The 23,891-nt window shown below is 39.0% G+C and overlaps 2 protein-coding genes across 11 annotated transcripts; both read right to left on the reverse strand.

The window, feature by feature from the left end:
- Positions 1-4,018: 4,018 nt before the first annotated feature.
- Positions 4,019-5,314, reverse strand: LOC110716037 (E3 ubiquitin-protein ligase AIP2-like). The gene has a single exon (XM_021894671.1). The coding sequence runs from the start codon at positions 5,114-5,116 to the stop codon at positions 4,139-4,141; it is 978 nt and encodes a 325-aa protein (XP_021750363.1). The 5' UTR covers positions 5,117-5,314; the 3' UTR covers positions 4,019-4,138.
- A 5,049-nt stretch (positions 5,315-10,363) lies between these two features.
- Positions 10,364-18,888, reverse strand: LOC110716009 (pentatricopeptide repeat-containing protein At1g79540-like). 10 transcript variants are annotated; one of them, XM_021894637.1, is made up of 8 exons: positions 15,966-18,888; positions 15,518-15,586; positions 12,897-12,934; positions 12,126-12,204; positions 11,688-11,837; positions 11,522-11,597; positions 11,063-11,266; positions 10,364-10,798 (listed from the first exon to the last, which is right to left on the reverse strand). In XM_021894637.1, the coding sequence occupies exon 1, from the start codon at positions 18,414-18,416 to the stop codon at positions 16,032-16,034; it is 2,385 nt and encodes a 794-aa protein (XP_021750329.1). In that variant the 5' UTR covers positions 18,417-18,888; the 3' UTR covers positions 10,364-10,798; positions 11,063-11,266; positions 11,522-11,597; positions 11,688-11,837; positions 12,126-12,204; positions 12,897-12,934; positions 15,518-15,586; positions 15,966-16,031. The 10 variants fall into 10 exon arrangements, with proteins under 10 accessions (XP_021750329.1, XP_021750334.1, XP_021750328.1 ...); XM_021894642.1 differs by lacking the exon at positions 12,897-12,934 and having other exon boundaries at positions 10,364-10,684; positions 11,063-11,132; XM_021894636.1 differs by lacking the exon at positions 12,897-12,934 and having other exon boundaries at positions 11,063-11,132.
- Positions 18,889-23,891: the final 5,003 nt, after the last annotated feature.

The following is a 23,891-nucleotide window of genomic DNA, read 5'->3' on the forward strand; positions in this document are numbered from 1 at the left end:
TTCTTAAAAAATCAAATTAAATTTACAAAACCAATAAAAAAATTTGTTAAAAAAAAACAAAAAACCAATAAAAAAATAATACTAAAGTGATTAATATTAGAGTATTTTCATTTTTACCACCTTCAAATAATGACTTTGTCGAATTTACCACCTCCAAAAAAAAAACATTTACTTTACCACCTCATAAAAAAATTAAACATCAGTTTTACCACCTCATCTGAGCTCAGGTGACGGAAAACGCTTGTGGGGCCCAGCATAACGGCTAGTTTTTGATTTTTTTCCCAAATTTCTCTCGATTTCCCTTTTATTTAAACCTAGTTCTTCATTTGTACACCAAATTCTTGCAGATTGGAGATTAATTTTTGCGATTTTCTTCACAAATCAATATTTTTGGGCAACCTTAACAATCCCAAACCCTCTAATTATCAAACAATCAATTGAACTCCTCGACAACAAGCATCAAATAGGTAAGCCATTGTCGTTAATTCTCTAGCAATTTTCGTGATTTCTGTTGTAATTTTTTGGCAATTCGTTGCGTGATTATGTTGCATTTGGTAAGAGTAATTGAAATTGGGCGTTTTGTGAGGTCAATTAAACCCCAATTTGAATTAAAATACTTAGGGTTCATGTAAGATTAAATTAGATTGGGGGTTTTTGTTATGTGAATTGGCTACTGAAATTAGGGTTATATTATGGTGATTGTGTTCAAATACAATTAATTTCATTCTTGTTCTTACTGAATTTCAGAAGGGAATGTCTTCAGTTAGCATGTCACCCTCAAAGGAGAAAAAATGCCAATGTGGAGTTCCAATGTCTAGGCTGACTGCTTGGACTAGGGAGAACCCAGGACGCAAGTTTAGGACCTGCAAATTCTATGATCCTGTGACTGAGTCAAGGGGGTGTAAAGCTTTTGAGTGGGTGGATCAACCAGATGGAACACCTTGGCAAACAGAGGTGATTAACAACTTGCTGCTGGACAAGAAACTAATGAAGGGAGAGCTGAATGACATGAAGAGGGAAGTTGATGATGTTAGTGGACAAACGAGGTGCTTGCTCAATGAGATTGACAGCTTGAAGATGAAATGCAAAGCTCTTAGCTCAGACAGGAAGAAGATGATCAAGGAAGTGCATGGCAGCAATGCAACAACAAAGAAAATGCTCACAGTACATGCTATTGTTGTGTTTTGTTGTTTTGGTTTGGTACTGGCTATGTATTTTAGATCTTAGGTTCATTTAGGAATGCTTAGAAACAAAAAAAATCCCCAACTTATGTTGTGTTTTGTTGAATTATTATGTGTGGATGTTGGGATGACATTTCTTGTACTACTTTTAACAACATCAATGAGAAATGGAACTTTTTGGTAGAAACATATCACAATTCGTATTAGTACTTGCAACACAATGTTTGAAATTGTTTTACATTGGCTGAGACAAAAGTTAAGGCACCTTTGTGCAAAATCATTGTTCAACTATCATTGTTCAACTACCAAATAAACTTGGTTGTCTATTACAAAATACTAATGAGTAGACCTAGGGTCACAGTTGATTGAGATCCTTGTCTTTCTTGCTTGTCAATACATGAAGCTTGGACCTGGTCTGTATTTTGACTTTGGGAGGAGTAGTTGTTGGCACTCTTGTGGGCTGACTCAGGCTCCTGTTGCTCCTGGTAACAGGCTGAGTTGGCAAAGGCTCTGTTCTTGTTGCAGGCTGGCTTGACACAGCAGTTGCAGGTGCAGCATTACTTGACCCAGCCTGTGCTGTTGTTGGAGGCTGATATTGTGGCAACTTCAGTGCAGCCTGCAATCACAGTATGACAAGACTCAGAAACAAAGCCACTAAATACACTCAAGTCACAAAATACACAAAATACTTGTTTTGCTGCTTTCTCTTCACTTTTCTTTCTCTGTTCCTTAAGCCAAGGAGTCTGCATCTGTGGCCTCCCACCCTTTGGATTTGTTGCAGGTGGGTTAGGCTGTTCTGGTGCTGCTTCAGCCTTGCATGTTTTGGCAAAGTGGCCAAACCCACCACAATTCTTGCATTGTTTCATCACCTTTGGCTTCTTGCCCTCAGGTGCTGCAGAAGTGCCCTCCCCTGGTTCAAGCTTTCTCTTATTTGCCTTAGGTCTTCCTGGCTGCACTTTCAGCATAGGTGGCAAAGGTTGTCTGAGCTTGACCTTTTCCCAATTCTTAGGGCCAGGCATTGGCTGTATTGGGTTCTCATATGCAGCCAAGTATGTCACCCTATAGTAATGTGGGTGCACATACAACTCAGGATCATCCCTTTTGTACATCTATCTTATTTTTTTCCACCTTTCTCATCCAATAAACCCACCCACCGTCCCAAGTTAACACCCTCCTATTTTTACCAGCTAAAGAAGGTATAAAGGCACCCCCTAATGTAATTTTTAAGTTCACTGTGTCCATTCTGTAACAACACCAACAAAAGCACACACAACAATAACCAATTTCAGTAATTACAGTAAACAACAAAAACCAATTCACCAATTACAGCAAGTAAAAGCAATTCACATTGACTATGCACTAAATTAACAGTAACCAAGTACATCTAATTAACTAATTATTTAACAAATGCACACTCTAATTCAGTCAAAGATTCGCATAATTAGGGTTTATAATACTTTAATTCACAGATTCCCCAAAAAGGCATACTTTACCCCAATTGACAACCATAAATCCAACGAAATGTACTAATAAAGGGTTTAAAGTACCTCTTGTAGTCAGGAATCTCGATTTCTGTCAGCAAATTACCAAGCTTTTGGTCCCCTCACCCTGTGGAAGATGACAAGAGAAGCTGATGTGTTGCAATTTTGTGGTTCCAGCTCGATTTCAACCACCCAAATTGATCTAGGGTTTCAGTTTTTACAGAGAGAAAGAGAAAATTCAAAGGAGAGAGAAGCAGTTACAGTGAGAATCAAGAAAAATCAAAGGAAAGAGAGACGAAAATTGATGAGGAAGTGAGAAATTTGGTGAGACATTGTTTATGGAAGGTGGAAGGTGAGAAAAGGAGGAGACAGCGGGAAATCGATTTTAAAAGAATTAAATTGGAGGGAAGTGACAGTTAACTGGGCCCCACAAGCGTTTTCCGTCACCTGAGCTCAGATGAGGTGGTAAAACTGATGTTTAATTTTTTTATGAGGTGGTAAAGTAAATGTTTTTTTTTTGGAGGTGGTAAATTCGACAAAGTCATTATTTGAAGGTGGTAAAAATGAAAATACCCTTAATATTATTAAATATCTTGTAAAAATTAAAAAAAAAAAAAAAAAAATTAAATTGTCAAACTAATAAAATATTGACACGTGTCCTACATGACCTATTAATCAGGTTACCAACAGGTTACAACCTGTTTAAAGCGGACACCCCCAAAGGTGGTATTATTCTGGGATAATCAAAAGGTGGACTTGTTTTTAGCGGACGAGCTAAATGTCGTATTATTTAAAGCAATTTTTTCAATATATTATGGACCGCTGTGTTTTACAATTGGGTTTTACAATTGGGCTTTAAACATTTAGCCCAATTGTTGCCCTAAATCGGCTGAAAGTTGCTGCTGCCTTTAGCCTAATATAGCTTAAAGTTACTGCTTGTATGTTAATGTTATTGATATTTAGTGCATGTAGCTTAGTAATTATTGTAATGGACTAAAGATGTTTCCTTTTAGTTGTACTTTAAACAATTTATTTGGACTTGAAGTTGAACAATTTATGTTAATCATCATTATTTTCAAGATTTGTATTGGACAAAATATTATTTCTATAATTGCATTTTAAAATTATATTATTATACTAGTCTATTTATTAAAGAAGGTAGATTAACGTATTTTAATTCGGATTTTCAAATCGGATCCAAATAACCGAATTTTAATTCGAATTGGATTGATATAGTAATTTGGATCGAATAGGATCGAATTGAAAAATGAAAAACCGAATTATATTTCGGATCGGATTGAATTTGACCTTAATCCAAACCGAAAACCGAACGAACACCCCTAATTATGGCACATATAATCTCAACCCGAATTCAACTGCAGTTATAACTATTCATATAGGAACAAATAATTGACTAACATCAGATAATGTCAATAATAAAAAATGATACAATGCCACAATAACCAAAAACACCATCTAAATATACATAAACTCGCCACCACGAACAGCATTAGCAGCACCACGTCTCTCCTCCTCAAGCTCCTTTTCCCTCTCCTTCCAACTCTCGTACTTATGATCATCCGTCGGCAACTCGTGCCGACAAATCGGGCACGAGTTATGCTCATCCAACCACGGTTTCAAACACGGCGGATGAAACAAATGTTTACACGGCATTTCCTGCATTTCATCTCCCACTCCCAATTTCTCTTTACATATACAACACTCTGCCCCTTCTTTACCAATCTTCTCCTTCACCATCTCCTCGCTTTCGAGTTTAATCACCGGCAACTTCTCCACCACTTCCTTACTCGCAGGCGGCGCAACCCTTCCAGTCGTTCCCTCCATTGGACGGAGCAAATCTTCCAGATTATCCATCATTGACACATCTAAACTCTCAACTAATCCCCTCATCAAACTCCCCACAACTTCATCATTGCTACTATCACCATTGTCACCGCTGGTTTGCGACTGCGCAGCGAGCGCAGTCAACAGATTCTGCTGCACAAGCCAATTGGGTTGCGCAGGCTCCTGATCAACCGTCAAATGACCTTCAAAGAGGTACCCACCTCTACGATTCGATTGCGAAATTCTCTCCCCTCCATTTTCAGGATCTTCTTGATTTACGGTTTGACGGAAGTGGGTGATGCAGGAATTGAGGTGGGTTTTCTCGGCGGAGTTGACGGTGAGGCGGTCGGCGATCTCGAGGAGGTCGACGCCGGCGAGGAGGTAAGCCGGGAAAGTGTAGCGAGTGCGGATTACGGTTGCGACGCGGGAAACGACGTCGTAAAAGAGTTTCTGGGTTGAAGGAGAAGAGGTGGAGTAGGATTGAAGGAGGAGGGATTTGATTGATGAAACTGCTGATTCGAATGTTTGCTTTTTGTTTAATTGTGTTCGGAGTTGTTGCAATTGATTTGTTATTTCTTCGTCGGAAGGTTTTGATGAATTTGACGCCATGATATGGTTGATTTGATTGGATCTTGAGGATGAACCCTAAATTAAGAAATGATTTGGGGGATTTTGAGAGATTTGAGGGTTACTTAATAAGATTCCCCTTAAAATAAACAGGGTTACTGAATAAGAAAAGGAGGAAAAGAAGAGAGGATATGTGAAGGAGAGATGGGGTTGGGGAGTTTATAAGGTTTGTTATTCCAATTTCTTGAGCAAGGGGATAAATAATAAAAGATGTTCTCTATTTTACTCCCTCCGTTGCCTGGACGTTTTAGGAAACTAAGCTTCGTTACGAAAGTAATTACAAAAATGGTTGCGTGGCAAAAGTATTTACAAAAATAAGCTTCTGGGGTAAACCGCTGCCTCGGGCAGCGTTTTATTTTCTATTTTTTAAAAAAAAAAATCTGCTACAAAAACGCTGCCCCAGGCAGCGTTTTTATAGTTTGACTTTTTTTTTTCCTCGTTTATTTTTTTTTAAAATTAATAATTAAAAAAAAGGCAACAGCATAAAACGCTGCCCCATGCAGCGTCTTATGCTTAAACATAAGACGCTGCCTGGGGCAGCGTCTTATGCTTGAACATAAGACGCTGCCTGGGGCAGCGTTTTATGCTTGAACATAAGACGCTGCCTGGGGCAGCGTTTTATCTGTATATGTTTACAGGTAAAATGGTGCCCCAGGCAGCGTTTTACCTGGTTGGCAGCACCAAACCAGTTTCTTGCCCCAACCCTCAACATCCTTCCAACACCACCCCCAACCTCCTTCCACCACCTCCAACCCCTTTCCACTACCGCCCTCCACCACCACCGCCTTCCACCACCACCACCACCTTCCACCACCTCCAACCCCTTTCCACCACCGCCCTCCACCACCTCCAACCATCACCTCCACCACCTTCCACCTTCCACCACCACCGCCTTCCACCACCACCGCCTTCCACCACCTCCAACCACCACCTTCCACCACCACCTCCAACCATCACCTTCCACCACCACCTTCCACCGGCTTCCACCGCCTTCCTCCACCGCCGTCCACCACCTTCCACCCCGACCTCCCACCACCACAACCACCTTCCAACAACCGTCCACCACCACCTCCAACAACCTTCCACCTCACACCACTACCTTCCACCACCACCGTTGACAAGTCAATATATACATAAATCAAAACATATTGGGAAACAAAGAACATAACACACAAATGTTGACCGAAAAACATTTATTATATTAGAAATGTAAATGTTATATACCTAATCTATACAAAAATTTTACTACATGAAATAACTAAGCTAACACTATCCCGATTCATCTATCCGGGGCAATTGATCTAGGTCAGGTTGCTCGGCCCTCTGTCTGACACGCCGCCGCCTGTAATGAGTAATGGTGGTGAATGGGTCTAGAGGCGGCGGGGGAGTCAGCTGGCTGGTATCTGGCACCTCCTGGGAGCCGGACGGCGCAGTGCTGTGGAAGGTGTAGTCCTCTGAGAATGTCGGCGTCGTAAAATCACCTCCACAACTACTCTGTCCGAGCTCGAACTGCGAATGCATCGAGTGGCCATCATACGTGTCCCGTTGGGGGACGAGGTAGTCGTGTCCATATCGACGCAAGCTGGCCATGCCCATATCCCGAACCCGCTGGACCTCGTTCCCGGTGGGCCCGTCAGCCAGGCTAAGGGACAGCGCGTCAACCATCGATGCCATGTCTGCCGCCTGCAATAATCATTGATCAGTTATGCATAGAAACCTAAAAAGAGATGAAAATTAATCGGTTGGAAGTGAAACTCACATATCCATAGGCCAGAATTGGGCTGCATACGTGTCGGTGTACTGCTCCCGGCCATTGCTGTATACGTCGCCCCATGTACAGGTGAAGCTATGTGAGAGCTGAACGGCATGTGAAATTGATCGTCGTTCAACATTCGACTAAAAGATCCCATCCCATATTCAGCCGGGGGAGTGTCGTGTGAGGGCACTTGCGGCTGTGTGTTGTTACCGGAAATAAATGTAGAATGTGGTTCTGCCCTGGTACTTTGTTGGGTACAAATAGGCACCATCTCCACATAAATATCGGTGGGAACACCCTTCAACGCTACAACGCTCCTTAAAGCTTTCAAATGCTTATTCGAGGACACAGGTAACACTTGAACCCCATTCCCGGTCTCAAACCTCATTTTAATGTTTAGTTCAACACTCCCCGGGTTTGAACTAACGCTACTATGAACCTCGTTCATGAAATCACTGAAGGTCATGTTCGGTTCAAGTGTCAGTGGTTCCATATTTCCACCATTATACTCGACACGAGGTCCGTCAAACAAAAATTCACCTCCCCACCGGCACAACAAAACTACATTCTGTGCGGCCATATTCTACACAACAACCAAAACACATTACACTAAAACACACTAATCCATCTCTAAATCACATCCAACTAACCACTTTGGAACAACTAAGCATCACTAGGTCACCATTAACAAGCAATAATTCTAGAAATTCAAATACTTAACATCTTCAATATTTCAACACCAACAATTCTACATTATCCAAATTAATATTTAACAATCACAATTCATCAACTCAACCCTAAACCCCTAAATTCAACAAAAACCCCCAAAATTCAACATAAACCCTAGAAATTCAACAATTCAAGAAATTCAACAATAACCAATAATTCAACAACACTAACCAACAATTCAACAACACTAACCAACAATTCATGAATTCAACAACACTAACCAACAATTCAACAACAATATCCAACAATTCAATAATTCAACAACACTAACCAACAATTCAAGAATTCAACAAACATAACGAACAATTTGTAAATACTCAACTAATATTTAACCATACCTTGAATTGGATGTAATACGAAATTGGGTTGAAGAGGAAATTTGGGAAGGGAAGGAAGAGGATTGCGAAGGAGGCGAAGGAATGAAGAGCAAACGTGATTGAAAACGAAGCTCGAGTTTCTGGTTTTACAACCAGACAGAAACGCTGCCTGGGGCAGCGTTTCATTAACAAGATAAGACGCTGCCTGGGGCAGCGTTTTATGCTGTTGCCTTTTTTTTTAATTAATTTTAATAAAAAATAAACGAGGAAAAAAAAAAGTCAAACTATAAAAACGCTGCCTGGGGCAGCGTTTTTGTAGTAGAATTTTTTTTTAAAAAAAATAGAGGGTAAAACGCTGCCCGAGGCAGCGGTTTACCCCATAAGCTTATTTTTGTAAATACTTTTGCCACGCAACCAAATTTGTAATTATTTTCTTCGGGAAGCTTAGTTTCCTAAAACGTCCCTGTTGCCTTATGTTTTTTACGTTTGGAATTATGCACTATTATTAAGAAATTGTGTAAAGTAGAGTTATATTGGAATATTTCAATGATTGAAAACACAATTCTATTGAAAAAAACGTACATGTGGGGTGAATAAAGTAGAGGAGAGAGGGTACGGATGCCAATATTAGATGGATATCCATTAACCCGATCCACCCGCTTAAAATAAATGGGCGAAAATCCGAAATAAATGGATGAAAAGCGGATGACGGATGGAGTGGATGACGGATCGGATCAGATGTGGATGAAGATTTTTTCACCCACTAACCATCCACCCACCCGTTTAACATATATAAAGATTTTTAATCTAAGAATTTTAATTAAAAAAATTTAAAATATACAATAAAAATAGTTTATTTTGTTGCAAATTTATTTTTTCAAAAAATATGTAGTTAGTGCTTCCTTTTTATTTGAAAATAATAATAATTCATGGTAAAAATAACCATAAATTAAATTTTATATGAAATTTTTTTTCATAAAATATTCATCCATTAGTCACCCGATCCACCCGTTTCATCCGCGGATGATGGATGGATGGATGTGGATGAAGCAATTGGAATGATGGATGGATGCGGGTGAAGCTCCACCGATTCGAATCCGATCCATTGCCATCTCTAAGAGAGGGGAGAGAAAGTAATAATGAGTATTGGAAAACCATTAAAATAGTACAAAAAGTACAATAGCACATGGAAAAGTAAGGACTTTTGATTATTAAAATTGTAAATTAAGGGTAATTTTGTCCAAAATTTATGACTAAAAAAGGAAAGATATTAAATGTAAAGAATAAAAAGAAACACTTAAAATGGAAACGTAAAAAACAAATAGGAATGGAGGGAGTAGTTTTCTTAACTTGAGGCATACTTGACGACTTGAAGTTGAAGGTTCAGTCTTCGACTCTTCACTAGGCACATTGACAAGGCATTCCAAATGACAGCTTGTGAGCTGCTTAAATGGTGTCTCGCAGGGGCAGGTTGGTCACTTTATGTGGGATTTAAATTATACCATGTAAATTCAATGGTATAAAGTACACTCTTAGTGATATAAGATACACTTTCAGTGGTATTTTAAAAAAGGTTCAAATGTCTCATTGGGCTGTCAAACAATATCATTGGGGCTTCAGCGATACAAAACACACTCTCAGTGGTATAAAATACACTTTCAGTGGTACTTAAAAAAATATTCAGTAGTACAAAATACACTCTTAATAGTTGTGGTCTCAATTCTTTTGTCTTTTTCGCATGTGAAACCATGTCTGAAGAAAAGGTGGGCCCCAGGCCACCTTTTTTTCACTCTTTCTATCTCTCCTCTATTCCTTTCTCCCTTTTCCTTGTACATTTTGTATATTATTTTATTTGTGAGATAGAGGAGTAGCGGCAGCTTGTGAGCCATTACAACTTCCTCGTACATTGATAGTGGGAAATTTAGAGATGTCAATTCAGATAACTGGATTTGGCTGGGTTGGTTCAGGTGGAACATTGATTAAGTTAACTAGTATGGGAGGATTATTTAGTTAATTTCTAAAGTATATATGAAAAGTTATTTTATTTCATCATCTTTTGTTGGTTAAATTTTCCAAAAAATAAAGTTCCAGCCAACATATGCTTTTTCAGCGCACTCTAAAAGAAACTTCATAATCTTCTTATGGTAGTTCTTACATGGCCCAAAATTCCTTTAGGATTCTCCAAGCTTAAGATGAAGCTAATCAAGCATTGCATTCAATATCCTCTTCAAAAACGAGGAATATAAAACCATCCCTAATGTGCTCACCATCACACTCAAAGAGCAGAAAGACTCTTAAAATTACAAACTTCAGATTAAATTAAATTCCCAAAATTAAAATAAGAAATATCACTTCAAATGCAAGAGACTACAGCAGCAAACAAAGCAAAGTTTAGACTGCAAAATAGGCAACCGCAACACTGCAATATTTCATAATCTTCATTTCATTATGTTGACTATGAATTCACGTCATTACAAATGTTTGTATCAAAGTTATGCTCAAATTTAAGAAATGAGAAAAAAGTGATTTCGATAATTATACAAAAAAAAAAAACAGTCGTGCACCAAGTCATTTTCCTGTTTCATTCCCAAGAAGCTACCCAGTGTTAAGTGTTTCAGTCTGGCTCTTCTAGCTTCATCAGCAAAAGGAAAGCAAAGTTTGATACAAAGCTCACTTGTGACCTTAGCCTTTCTGCAATGCCCAGTCAATTGGTTCTTGAAGATATTGTTGTGCAATAAACACTGCTTCCTGGTTTACACAAGGTTCAGTAGTTTCAGAAGCGGATTAAATAACTACAATGATATTGCTTTGTACAGCTCCCTGCCTCCCCTGATGGGGGTAGACCTCATGTGCATTTTTGCCCTGATGAATTGGCGAATATCACTACCAAAACTGAAATATGAAATTTTACTTGCTAAGGAGTAAAGGCTCAATGAAAAGATATGAATGGAAACCCAAATTCTAATCCTTATCTCTTATATAGATGGGATTATGGGAATCCATACTCTAATCTTAATGCTTGCAATCAAGTAGGAATGGTCAAATTAAGCCACCAAGCAGAACTTATCAATGAAAGAAGTACATCCCAAATTCCCAATACACAATTAATTATCATATAGACCTTACCTTTAATTTCTTGTCCCTGTGAATGCACTCTTTCAAACCAGACAGACAACCAAATGTGATCAAAAGGTGCCTGAATGTGAACTAGAGCTATAAGATTTGCATAACCTCACATTCTCACAAGTGACAAGACAATTTAATAGGCAAGATGGTTGAAAACAAAGAGTTCAGTTAAATTCATTGAGGCCTTCCAAACATGCTGAATGCCTGAAAGGAGAAGAAATATACAAGTACCACTATAAAACAATAAAATAATAACCTCATTAAGTAAACTACTATAATACAGTAAACAGTTTATTTCACATTGCAAGGTAGCAAGAAACTAATTATAAGAGCACAATGATGAAATAGCACATTACTTTTTACCTTTTTTTTTTAAATCAAGAGGAAATTATTGAAAACCTCTGTCAAATCTAAGTATCTTACAACAACTAAAGATTGAGATATTAACCAGAAACACACCTGAAAGCAGGTATACAAAGCTCAGATGACTTGAAAACTTCACCAAAGTCTGCAGTTCCAATCGCATAGAACCACCCTACAAAGCGAAATAAACATGTTCAATTGCGACGGAACAAAAGAACTGATAAGCCTCTACAACTCTTCGAAGAAACATAATTACTAGTACCTCAAATGAGCAGTTTTCAATAACGGAGCTCAAATTTGGAGCATATCACACTTATATTCCTTCTTCCTAAGTAGTAGATAGGACATCTGGAGTAATGTCCCTTCAAAGGCCACATGATATCATAATCGTAGCAGCAATACATAGAATAGTCTGCAAACAGGACCAAGGTGTAATGCAAGAATTAGTAACCTACTCTCAGATCACGCATAGTAATTTTGTCAATCAACAACAAAGCAGACAGCTGCTAAAACCATCTTCAACTTGACAATTTCCTAAATTTTATGAAGGAAAAAATCATGAATTTAAAGAAAACCAAGGTAGTTAAATTGCATGGTGATCGAAAGCTATTGTAGATATCAAAGATCAAAGATAAATTAATAAAATTTAAAGATTCCGAGATGCTAGGTACGATGAAAGAATTACATAATGAATTAATACCAGTGCTCAATCACGATCATTCTCCATTGCTACCATGACCCTTAATCCTCGTCCAAGAACTTTTATCCATGACAATATTCTGCAGCAAAGACAGAGATATAATTTAGAAGCATAAAAAAGCCATGCACTTTGAAAATTGAGATCTTATTGCTCATTTGAGATGTACTGATGAGATACATACATACTTTCATACATCTTCAACAGTGTCAGTTAGCACCCATACATCAGACATTCAAAGGGGAATCATAAAGAGGTCAAAAATGTATGCAAAATGTTTGTTCCCAGTAAACCAGTAGAAATGAGGTCAGATAATGTGTATCTTCCTAATGCATCAGATGTGTCCTCAATTTTCACTTTATACTTGCAGAAAACGTTTTGGTATTCAATCAACTGAATATTAGTACACCACCCAATCTTATCCAAATAACATCATGCATGCATCATCTGAAGAGCAGTTAAACGAACACATGTTTAATAGTGAAAGAGCCGGGAGAGGCCAGGTCATTTAACAGAAATGGAAGGCTTTCCTCATGATCGAGATCCTATTTCCAGACACCAAAATTTCAAACAAACTAAATTGTACCTGACCACCACAATCAATATACATTTGCATTGATATTGGCAATTACATATGACAGAAGTTAGATGGGTGAAACTTAGAGTCAGACATTTGCATAAGAAAGAAAAAGCTTAATATGGTTCTCCTCCCAGCTCTGAATGCTGGTTTCTAGGGAATTAATTCTAATTTCCAGGATATCACCTACCACTCACCTTTTTGCTCAATCCTTATGCACAGACGCACAGTTGACCTAAGCAATAGCAACAAATGAATTGGTTATGCAAAGTGAAGGTTAATGTTGTAACATACTTTGACGAACTCATCAAGTTCGCCGAGAAATCGTAAATGATACATCAGTAAAATTCTGAGATATCTGACTAAGATCACAAGCACACAACTGATCTCTATGGTAGAGGGAAAAAAAAATGCATCACATGAAGAATCTAGAACAAATGCAGTTGAAATTTGTGATGGTTCAAGGTCTCAGCACAGTCTCGTCCTGTTCAATACTGAATTTGCAAGCTTTGTAACTTAAATGGCTTACCTACTATTACTACCTAGTACCTACAGTGTCTACAATCTTTGGAAAACATTAATAATTGTTGTTAGTTAATACTAACAATAAGAGGGTAAAGAAGCTCCTGGATTGGATGGGGATAAATGGAGAAGTCCCTGCAGTATGCAGCATCACCAGCATTTGAAGAATCAACATCTAGCAGATGGCAGGCAGTAGAGGCACCATTATTTCAGAAACTGACTCTATTCTGAAAAACATTATATAAATTCAATCTGTATTTTGATTACAGAACAACTTCAACATTGATGGCTGCTAATGCGAATTAGGGAAAGCTTTTGTAGATGAGTTCTCAGAGATGCAGGGATAAAAATATAAGGAATTATTATATTAATCTTGAAATTAAGTAGACTATAAACGCTGTCAAAGAAAGAATTTCAGCAGTCAGAAAAAGGAAAAAATCAACTCAGCGTCTTCACTTCTTTATTATTTTTTTGAATGTGCCTCACTGCAATCCAGTGCAATCTCCTGGTCAAAATATAAATAGCAAAAGATGCTGGAGCCAACTAATTCCTTCAGAGACATTGAAGCCACTATTTCTAAATTGAATATTGTCAGTTGACTCCAAAACTATTTGTTTTGTTGACAATTGGTCTGAGATTGAAATGCATGTTCTTAAGGTTTTACCTTAAAAGCTTAGTAATAATTGTCTTCACTTCTGCCTTCTTAACACTCTCTCCTTTAGCCTCTTTGTACTCATAAAGATTTTAAGGTTTAGTTTTCTGTAAGGGCTTTATTCAAATTAGAACGTTTTGTGTTGGCAATCAATTGCCTTGATAAACTTCATACCTCCTGATCTTCCAGGCTTCTTAATTATATGTCAAACATCATATGTACAACAGAAGACCTGCAGCACTCAACACATGAAGCCACATGCAAATTAAAAGGGACCAGTATAAAAACCAAATTCTCATCGAGAATAAAAGGTTACACCCACAACTTTGACAATTTTCAATTCCAGGAGCTAATTCACAACAGCCAAAGAAGGCATTCTCATCTTTGTTGCACTATGCTTTCATCATATTCAATCTCTAATTATGAATACAGTAAGATCATATGACTAATATTGAAGCATTGACAGCTAAACAGCCTTTTTAAAAAGGACTCCTTGACTGATCCCGGAACCAACTGTATGGACATAATATAATATAAAGCCTAAAGTTGCATTTAAGGTGCTAAGGCATGCATCTATCGTACCATAATCTAAGTTGTAAGAAGATAGATTGAAGATGGATGAGGGTTTTAAAATGCATGATGGACATCAAAGCAACAGCGAACCTAGCAACTAGGCATTAGGAGAGAGGTGAAGCCTTGGCATGGCACAATTATTATCTAAAAGAAATATTCATTGAGAATCTTATGTTACTTAATAAGCAGCAAAATCACAAAACTTTTCCATAGCATTGTGTAGAATCCTACATACAAAGAGGACTGAAATTCCTTTCTTTTTTTTTCACTGTTGTAAAACATTATAAAGGCAGTAGCAATGTAGCATAACAAGCTACCAAGGTGCATATCTTTTACTAACGAGCCTCAAAGCACCATAGAGCTAATCATCCTCAGCAACTTAGTACCCCATTAGTGAAAATTATATCTTGCACCAGGGACCACACATGCTTTATGGTTCCGAATGGACAAATAATATATAACAATGAACATTTAGTTCACAAAGTTATGAACCTGTAACTGGTAAATTTCAGTATAATTCAATATATGTACATCTGGTTCATATATTATGAACAAATACTTAAGAGATTACGAACACTTTTGTTATTACTTCAGCAATGAATTGAAAATATTATTCATAATTATGAACATTAAAAATATGGTCATATCAAAATCATTGAAGTATATGTTCAATATATTGAAATTATCTGTTCATCCAACGTGATCTCAGGTGCAAGACATAGTAGCTGCTCCGTTTCTTATCTAATACTTCCTCCGTTTTTTAATAAGTATATGTTCAATATATTGAAACTATCCTCTTTCTTATCTAATACTCCCTCCGTTATTTAAAAAGTGCACCATTTCTCTTGGGCACATATGCCCATGCAAATCTTTGACCAATAATATCTTTAATTATCATTAAGTTTAAATTATATCAATTGAAAATTAATAATTTATTCATTAATATATTTATACACATTTTTTCTTATGTATAAATCACAAACATTAGTCAAAGTAGGTCAAGTGAATAGTGCAAAAGGTGCTAATGGAGCACTTATTAAAAATGGAGGGAGTATTGAGCATATAGCATACCTCATCAAGACCACATCTGATGTACCAATGCAACAACAGAGGTGGGAGATTATTCTTCCAAAGTCACACCTGTTACAGTTACCAAATATGGAATAGAATTATAAATCAAGACTTATAACTGATCAACTGATCAGATGCAGCAAACTTCCAGCACCAGTTTATCTATCATCATGAACAATGTTTATTGATACCTAATCTTTCTACAAATATTTATATAGCACCTGCACATATGCAGAAGGTTTTAAGTAATATGATTCTCACTGGAAGTCCTGCTCAACAACAAACCAGTTCCCTAAGCACTAGCCAAAGTAGCCCTTATAATGTGTGTACTAACTTAAGATTACTAGAAGTTTTATTGTAATTACTAGAAGTTTTATTCTAAGTTTATGACAAAAGCAAAGTTTAAAGATTAAGCATGAATAAGTATGGACTTATCAAGGTACCTTACCAATTCAAAAACAAAGCTTTTGTTGCTACACCAAACCTTCATTCGGGTGAATCCAAGGGGAGCAAATTAGCTAGCCATTGCTGATTCCTGCATGTATAAATGATACTGCCAGAGTGACTTTGTTCTTTGTTCAAGTTGAGTATCTAGGTCATAACCCACTGAATCCATTTTGCCCAGAATATCAAAAGCATGATTCACAAAGGCTTGAGAACGCAGGAGAGCGCAAAGTAACCTATTGCAAACTGATGGCTCCAACATAGTCCCCTTTTCTAGAGTATGGAGGAAAACATTTACAGCCAGATCCAATTTTGATTGTGAGCAGAGAGTCTGTATCAGCTTCCTACAACTCGATGAAGCTACAGTGACACCAAATTCTAGAAGAACATCAAAAATCTTCATAGCATCATCTACTCTATCAACTCGACATAGCCCTATTAACCATGTTGTATATGGTCCCACGTCAAAGTTGTTCAACTTAAAATCCATCTTCAGCAACCCTCGGACTGCTTCCTCCAATTCTCCTCTCTCAAATTGTTCTTCAATCAGTTTGATTGCTTCATCATCCCGACTTTTAAGGCTTCTAAGGTAATCCAGCCACAGAGAAAAGGAAATTGAAACCTTCCTCTTGCGGGATAACCAAGTCATTATAGTCTTATAAACATCAGATTGGGGCAAACACCCACTCTTCATCATATCATTTAGCAAACGAATTGCTTCCTCTTCTCGATCAACTTTATAAAGCCCATCGATAAGGGTTCCATAAGATACACAATCAGGAGATAATCCCTTGAATTGTAATTCTTTAAGAAGCTTGAAAGCACCATTAATGTTTTTATTCTTGCACAGATCATTTATGAGGATATTATAAGTAGTAATATCAGGTAAAACACAATTATCAGTCAGCTTTATTAAAATTCTATATGCCTTAAGATACAACCCTGAATCACATAACCTGGCAATCAAGTTCTGTAGGCTTTCTCTGTCCAGTGCACGGTCAGTGCATTGAGAAAGATGAAGAAACAAAGAAGGATTTCTACCTATCTCCATCTTATAAAACAAGAGACGTGCTTCCTCAAATTCTCCAGCCTTGCATAGCCCATCAATGAGTGTATTGAATGTTATAACAGAAGGAAAGCATCCAGCTTTCTCCATCTCTTCAAAGATTTGCTTTGCTTCCTCCACCTTTCCATTTCTGCAAGCGCCATATATGAGGTGGTTATAAGTACATGTGTCAGGGAAGCAATTGTTCTCTGACATCTCACGCTTAAGGGACTGTGCATCCTCCAACAGACCCATTTCGCAGAACCCTCTGATCAATGCATTATAACATTGAGTATCTGGAACTACACCTCTTTCCGTCATCTCTTGAACCATTGTCCAAGCATCCTTAATCTTTCCTGCCTCTGTAAGACCTTGAATCATAATAGTGTATACTTTAAGATCAGGAGTTATATTTTCCTCACATAGTTTCCGAAACCACAAGTTAGCTTCCTCAAATCTCCCGACTCTAAATAAGGCGTAAATAATACAGCTATAACTTTTAATCCCTAATGTATACCCTTGATCCTGAAAGGACTTCAATAGCCCAAATACTTCATCAATCCCACCCGTCTTGCAAACCCCCGAAAGCATAGCATTATATGTAATTGAATCAGGAAGGCACCCACTATTTATCATTTTATCTAACAAACCTTGAGCATCATATGTCCTATTAGCTAAACACAAACCCGACAATACAATCGTATAAATTATGGTATCCGGAGATATTCCATTCTCGATCATTTTATCAAACATATTAAGCGCGTCTTCGATCTTCCCAAGTTTACAGTAACAATCAATCAAAATGCTATAGGTAGCTACATTAGGACTACAATCTAACTTCAACATTTGATGATACAAAGATAATGCCAACAAAAACACCTGCTTTTGCACCATAATATGAATAATCGCATTGTAAGTATGAACATCAGGTTTACAATCATAATCCTTCATCTTACCAAACGATTCGACCGCCTTTTCTGGATTGCCCGCCTTCCAATAACCCGACATCAACACGAAAAATACCTCAGCTGGGACATCAAACCCACATTTCTTAACCTCTTCTAGGGTTTCCCAACAAAGATCAAACCCACCATTCTCCTTCAAAATCATATCAATGACCAAATCATTCAAACTCCTAGCTCGAAGCGACCTCCGATTCATTGCCCAGATATAAAATCGAAACCCCACTTGAAAATTTGGGGGTTTCGTCATGATTGATGACACAATACGATGATTGAGAATGTGTGCAACTGGATCAAGATAATGTTCAATGGGGTTAGAATTCTCAAGAATTGAGATAATTTGGGTCAATGGGTCGGATTTTTCAGTGGATAAACGTGATTGAATTAGCTTGCTGAAAGATACGAAATGCCCGAAAAAGGGACGTTGAATCAAAGTAGCTACTCTCATAGTAGAAAATCTAGGTTTTTGCAGAGGTTTTGGGATTAGAAAATTGATGAATGAGAGAACTTAGGGAAAATGGGGATTTAAAGGTTGTTGATTCATTGCCGATTTCTGCCACCGAGTGTGAGCATTGCGACGGTGGTGGGCGGTTGTACGACGGTAATTGATCAGAAGTGGCGGCGGCGGAAGGTGGTGGGGCAGAGAGCAAGTTTAAGTGTTGGTGCTATTTTGGAGATGAAATCCTTGTTTTTAGCGGTGAAAGTAAAGCCCATTTCATTTTTTTTTTGGGATGTAATAGAGCACTATTTGGAGTGGCATCTAGTTGGATTTTTTACGAAACTAAGCGTTATTAGTAAACTATTTACGAATATAGACGTGTGGCCAAATTATTTACGAAATTGAGCTTCTGAGGTAAAACGCTGTCTCGGTCAGCGTTTTTCCTCATTTTTATTTATTTAATTTGTTTTGAATTATGTATTTTGTGAAATACAAAATAAAAAATAAAAAAAAAAACTGAAATACACAAAAACGTTGTCTCAGTCAGCGTTTTTGTGTTAGGCTATAACAGGCCTTAAAACGCTGACTCAGGCAGCGTTTCATTAATACTAGAAACACGCTGCCTCAGTCAGCGGTTTTTCCTGGTATATTCTTCCAGGCAAACGCAACGCATTCACTCTTCCTCAAAACTAAAAACTCAAACTCTCTCTTCCACAAAGCTCTGTCGTTGCCGTCGCTGCCGCTGCCGCCGCCTGCTGCCTGCCACCGTCGCCGCCGCCTACTGCCTGCTGCCGCCGCGCCTCTCCTCTTCTTTATAATCACATTTTTGGTACTTCTCACTTATTTGTTTTTAAAATTTTAAAACCTAGGTTAGTTTGATAATTATATAGTACATTGTTTTAATTTGATAATGTTGTTGATTATTCTAAGTTAGTTTGATGTAAATTGATAATTATGTTGATAATTCTAAGTTAGTTTGTTGTAATTTGATAATAGTTTAGTATAAAAGCCCTAAATTGATGTTAGTTTAGTAAGAAAGTTTATGATGAAATTGTGGGAATGTTTGGTAAAAATGTTGAAAATGTTGATGAAATTGTTGTTTTAATTTGATAAAATAGCCTACATTGTCGTTTAATTACGAAAATTATGTTATGTAGAATACGTTGGTTGTTAGTGTGAATATGTTCGTTGTGTACTTTGTTTTGGTTGTTATGTGAATATGGTTAATTATGTTTGTAGTGTGAATTTCTTGGTTGTTATTGTGCGAATTGGTGGAGATTGCATGCAATTAAGATGTGTTTTTGGTTGTTGTATAGAATATGGCTGCACAAAACGCAGCTTTGTTATGCCGATGGGGGGTGAATTTGTGTCTGATGGACCGAATGTCCAGTATAGTGGTGGAAATATGGAACCATTGCCACTTGGACCAGACATGACTTTCAACGATCTGATGAACGAGGTTCATAGCATTATTGGCTTAAACCGAATGAATGTACAACTTAACATTCAAATGAGGTTTGAGACTAATAATGCGGTTCAAGTGTTACCTTGTTCTAACGATAGACATTTGAAAGCTTTGAGGAGCGCTGTTTTAATGAGGGGTTATCCACATGAGATATATGTAGAAATAGTGTCTACGTGTACGCAACAAAGTACTCGACCAGATCAACAAGCTACCTATTTTTCCGGTTACACAGAGTCCTTCCGAATGCCCTCACAAGACATTCCATCAACTGAATATGGGATGGGGTCCTTCAGCAGACTGCTTCATGACGATCGGTTCCAGATGCCGTTGAGTTCACATATAGCTTCACCTGTATATGGTGGAACATCCACGACAATGTTTGGCCAATCTGGGCTTTCGACATCGAACACAGTTATATCTTCTCCCATGCAACTCCAAAGTTATTCACCTACGCAGCATGATGATCATACATCACCGTCTCAACCATTGGTGAATCATCTTGAAAATCTACAACATATGGTGAATAACGAGTTGTCTCTGTATGATGCGCTCCGGGAAACAAATGATGAGGCTGAGAACGAAGAGGAGGAACCAATTCTGGATAACATGGATGTTGATTCTACAGACATGGAAGGTGGGGAGGCCATGGTTAGAACTCCTATTCCTTGGTTAAGTCAAGTAAATGAGAATTATGAGGTTGATCAATATTGGGCCGAATCAGGTAGTCATACAACATTTGTGATCGGGGGGGAGTTTGAGAAGGGTATGTTCTTTGAATCTAAGAAACTGCTTCAGGAAATGGTGAAGAAGTATTCTATACAAAGGAACCAATTCTACACCACAGTGACCTCGAATGAGAAGGTCCTTCATCTGCGGTGCAAGAAGAATTGTGGTTGGTCGCTACGAGGCACCAAAAAAAGTGAGCACTCAGATACCTTTACCATAGTCACATACAAAGGCCCGCACCGGGACACCTGTGTCACTGAAGTGTTATATACAGATCATGCACACTTGGATTCATCCTTAATTTCCGATTTTGTGAAGTCTTTTGTGCAGAAAGATCCATGCTTGAAAGTTGAATTTATACAGGAACTCATATCCAAGCATTTTTCAGTTCGACGTTACTTATCGAAGAGCATGGTATGCTAGGGAGAAAGCCATAGCTGAAGTATTTGGAGATTGGGAGAGTTCTTATGGACGACTTCCGCACTTCATGGAAGCACTCAAACAGTCAAACCCGGGAACCGTTGTTGTATGGAAACACAAAGCTCTGGTAGACGATGTTTATTACAGCAACATGGAAGTGTTTGAACGAGTATTTTGGACCTTTGGCCCTTGTGTTGAAGGTTTTAAACATTGTATGTTTGTCATCTGTATCGATGGGACGCATTTGTACGGGAAATTTAAAGGAACATTGTTGGTTGCTACAGGTGTGGATGCAAACTTCCAAGTATTTCTGCTTGCATTTGCGTTAGTCGAAGGGGAAAACATTTCCAGCTGGTCTTGGTTTCTGGGCTGCATTCAGGTTCATGTCACTCAACGGGATGGCCTCTGTGTTATATCTGATCGACATGCTGGGATCATTGCAGCAATGAATGACCCTAACGTTGGATTCACCGAGCCGCGAGCCTATCACAGGTTTTGTGTTCGGCACTTGGCTTCTAACTTGAAGACTCACGTACGAAGAAACGACATGAGAGATATGTTCAAGGATGCTGCGTACCAAAGGCAGAAAAGAAAACTGGTAGCTGATATGAGTTTGATCGGTCAGGCGTGTACCAAGGCCATACAGTATATTGTCCAAGTTCCCTTGCCTATGTGGTCTTTGTTTCACGATGCTGGTCGCAGATATGGGATATGTACTACGAACTTCTCAGAAACATTTAACAATGTGTTGAAGGGTGCTCGATTTCTACCTATCATGTCCCTTGTGGAATTAACATTCCACAGAGTCAATAAGTATTTCACTGATAGAAGGGAATTATCTCAGACTAGATCTGAACAGGGACTTGCATACTCCCCCAAAGTCACATCCATTATGGAGAAAAACATTGCAAAGGCTAGATATCACAAAGTGGAAGCGTATAACCGTCGACTGCATATATATCAAGTTGAAACAAAGAGGGGAGATAGAATTGGTAGAAAAGGAGGCCATAGACATACTGTTAACTTTCAGTTAAGAACGTGCACATGCAATAAACCACGAATCTTCCACCTCCCATGTTCTCATGTTCTAGCAGTTTGTGTGAAGTATTCGATATCAGAGCGGCCATGGGTGGACCGGGTACTGTAATCAGAGGCCTACGCAAACACATACGCTCCCCAATTCTGGCCTATCCCTTGTGAGACGACATGGAGAGAGAATGGAGGGCCTAAACTCATTCCCGACAACAGCATGGTACGAGGACAAGGTCGCCCTAAGTCAAGACGCATACGCAATGAAATGGATGAGACCAACCGTCCCGCGAGCAAATGCGGCCTCTGTCACCAGCAGGGTCACAACAAGAGATCGTGTCCCTCTAGATCGACCGGGCACTAATTTTTTATTTTTTCTGTTATCTGGAGTGATGTAGTAGAATAGCACGGTGATTGTATTTCTACATTTCAAATGATTGTAACAGTTGGATTTTTAGATTGAAGTATGATATTTGAAATTCTGTATTTTGTTATCGCTTATATGTAATTTTTACTTTATAATTGTTGGATTATAACTGTTATGAACAGATACCATGGACACCCGAGATAGGACACCCGGACCCACCGACCCTTCTGTCCTTACACTACATGACACACATCGTAGCGTTGACATTTGGAGTCAGTCGATTGATCCGGCGGGCATACTGACATGCAGGCACTACACTGTTGCGTTCCTTAGCGATTGGGTTATCGATCCCCGCATTCTGCCTTTCGTGGAGTACGCTGGCTTCATGGGTATACATCGGATGACGTTCAGAGAGGTCGACCCAACGCTTGTTACTGCGCTTGTGGAGAGATGGAGGCAGGAGACGCACTCCTTCCATCTACCTGTTGGGGAGGCGACCGTGACGTTGCGAGACGTGGCGATACTCACACGGCTTCCCATTCATGGGAGTCCGGTGTCTGGATCTGCGTTGGCCGATCCCCCCGGTTATGTAGCTCAGGTTCTCGGGGTTCAGCCAGGACCGGACGATATCAGGGGCGGCGGATTGAGGACCGGCTGGATACGCGACACTTTTCGTGTGTTGCCTGATGGTGCTGATGAGGCCACTATTGCGAGACATGCTCGAGCGTACCTTTTTCTGCTCATCTCGGGTGTGTTGTTCGGTGGCAAGAGTGGCAGCCATTTACAGATCATTTACCTGCAGCTGGTAGACCACGACTGGGAGCATATTCGTGGCTACAGCTGGGGCAGTGCTTGTCTGGCGATGTTGTATCGCCATCTGTGTAGAGCATCCCGCCGGGGTTCTCGTGAGATCAGCGGACCGTTATTTTTGTTTCAGGTAACCTACCTATCTGTTAACAATTTAATTCGGAAAGTTCTTACTTAGTTTACAATTAACCTAGTTTTGTGTGTTTGATGTCCAGTATTGGTCTTGGGAGCACATCCATGTAGGCAGGCCAGGTAGGCCTGCTATACATCGTCAGGGGCAGCAGGATCAGGACCAGCAGTATGAGCGGTACATTCCTCCACCACGGCCTTCCGCTGACGAGGCGTACGCTTGCAGATGGGCGGTCCCCAAGCTGACATATGCGCATGCGGCGAGGGGCCTGCCCTACTACCGAGACGCCCTTGATCGACTGACCGAGGATCAGGTGAAATCTTTAATTTGTTTATGAAATTGTTATTTATTATGTATACTCTTAACATATTTAATATGCACTAACCTGTTTATTATGTTACTTTTTATGTGTGATCGCAGATGACATGGGACCCGTATGAAGCTGATTTAGTTGATGCCATGCCTCCACATCTGCTAGATCATCAGGCGCAGTGGCGTTCTAGGGTCCCCCTGATCTATTTTGAGGTCGTCGAGGGTCAC

The sequence above is a fragment of the Chenopodium quinoa genome, unplaced genomic scaffold (genome assembly GCF_001683475.1).
Source record: "Chenopodium quinoa cultivar QQ74 unplaced genomic scaffold, ASM168347v1, whole genome shotgun sequence".
NCBI lineage: Eukaryota > Viridiplantae > Streptophyta > Magnoliopsida > Caryophyllales > Amaranthaceae > Chenopodium > Chenopodium quinoa.

Bases quoted from the DNA above. Each gene is read 5' to 3' on its own strand.
- LOC110716037 (XM_021894671.1), bottom strand. From the start codon at position 5,116: ATGGCGTCAAATTCATCAAAACCTTCCGACGAAGAAATAACAAATCAA.
- LOC110716009 (XM_021894641.1), bottom strand. From the start codon at position 18,416: ATGAGAGTAGCTACTTTGATTCAACGTCCCTTTTTCGGGCATTTCGTA.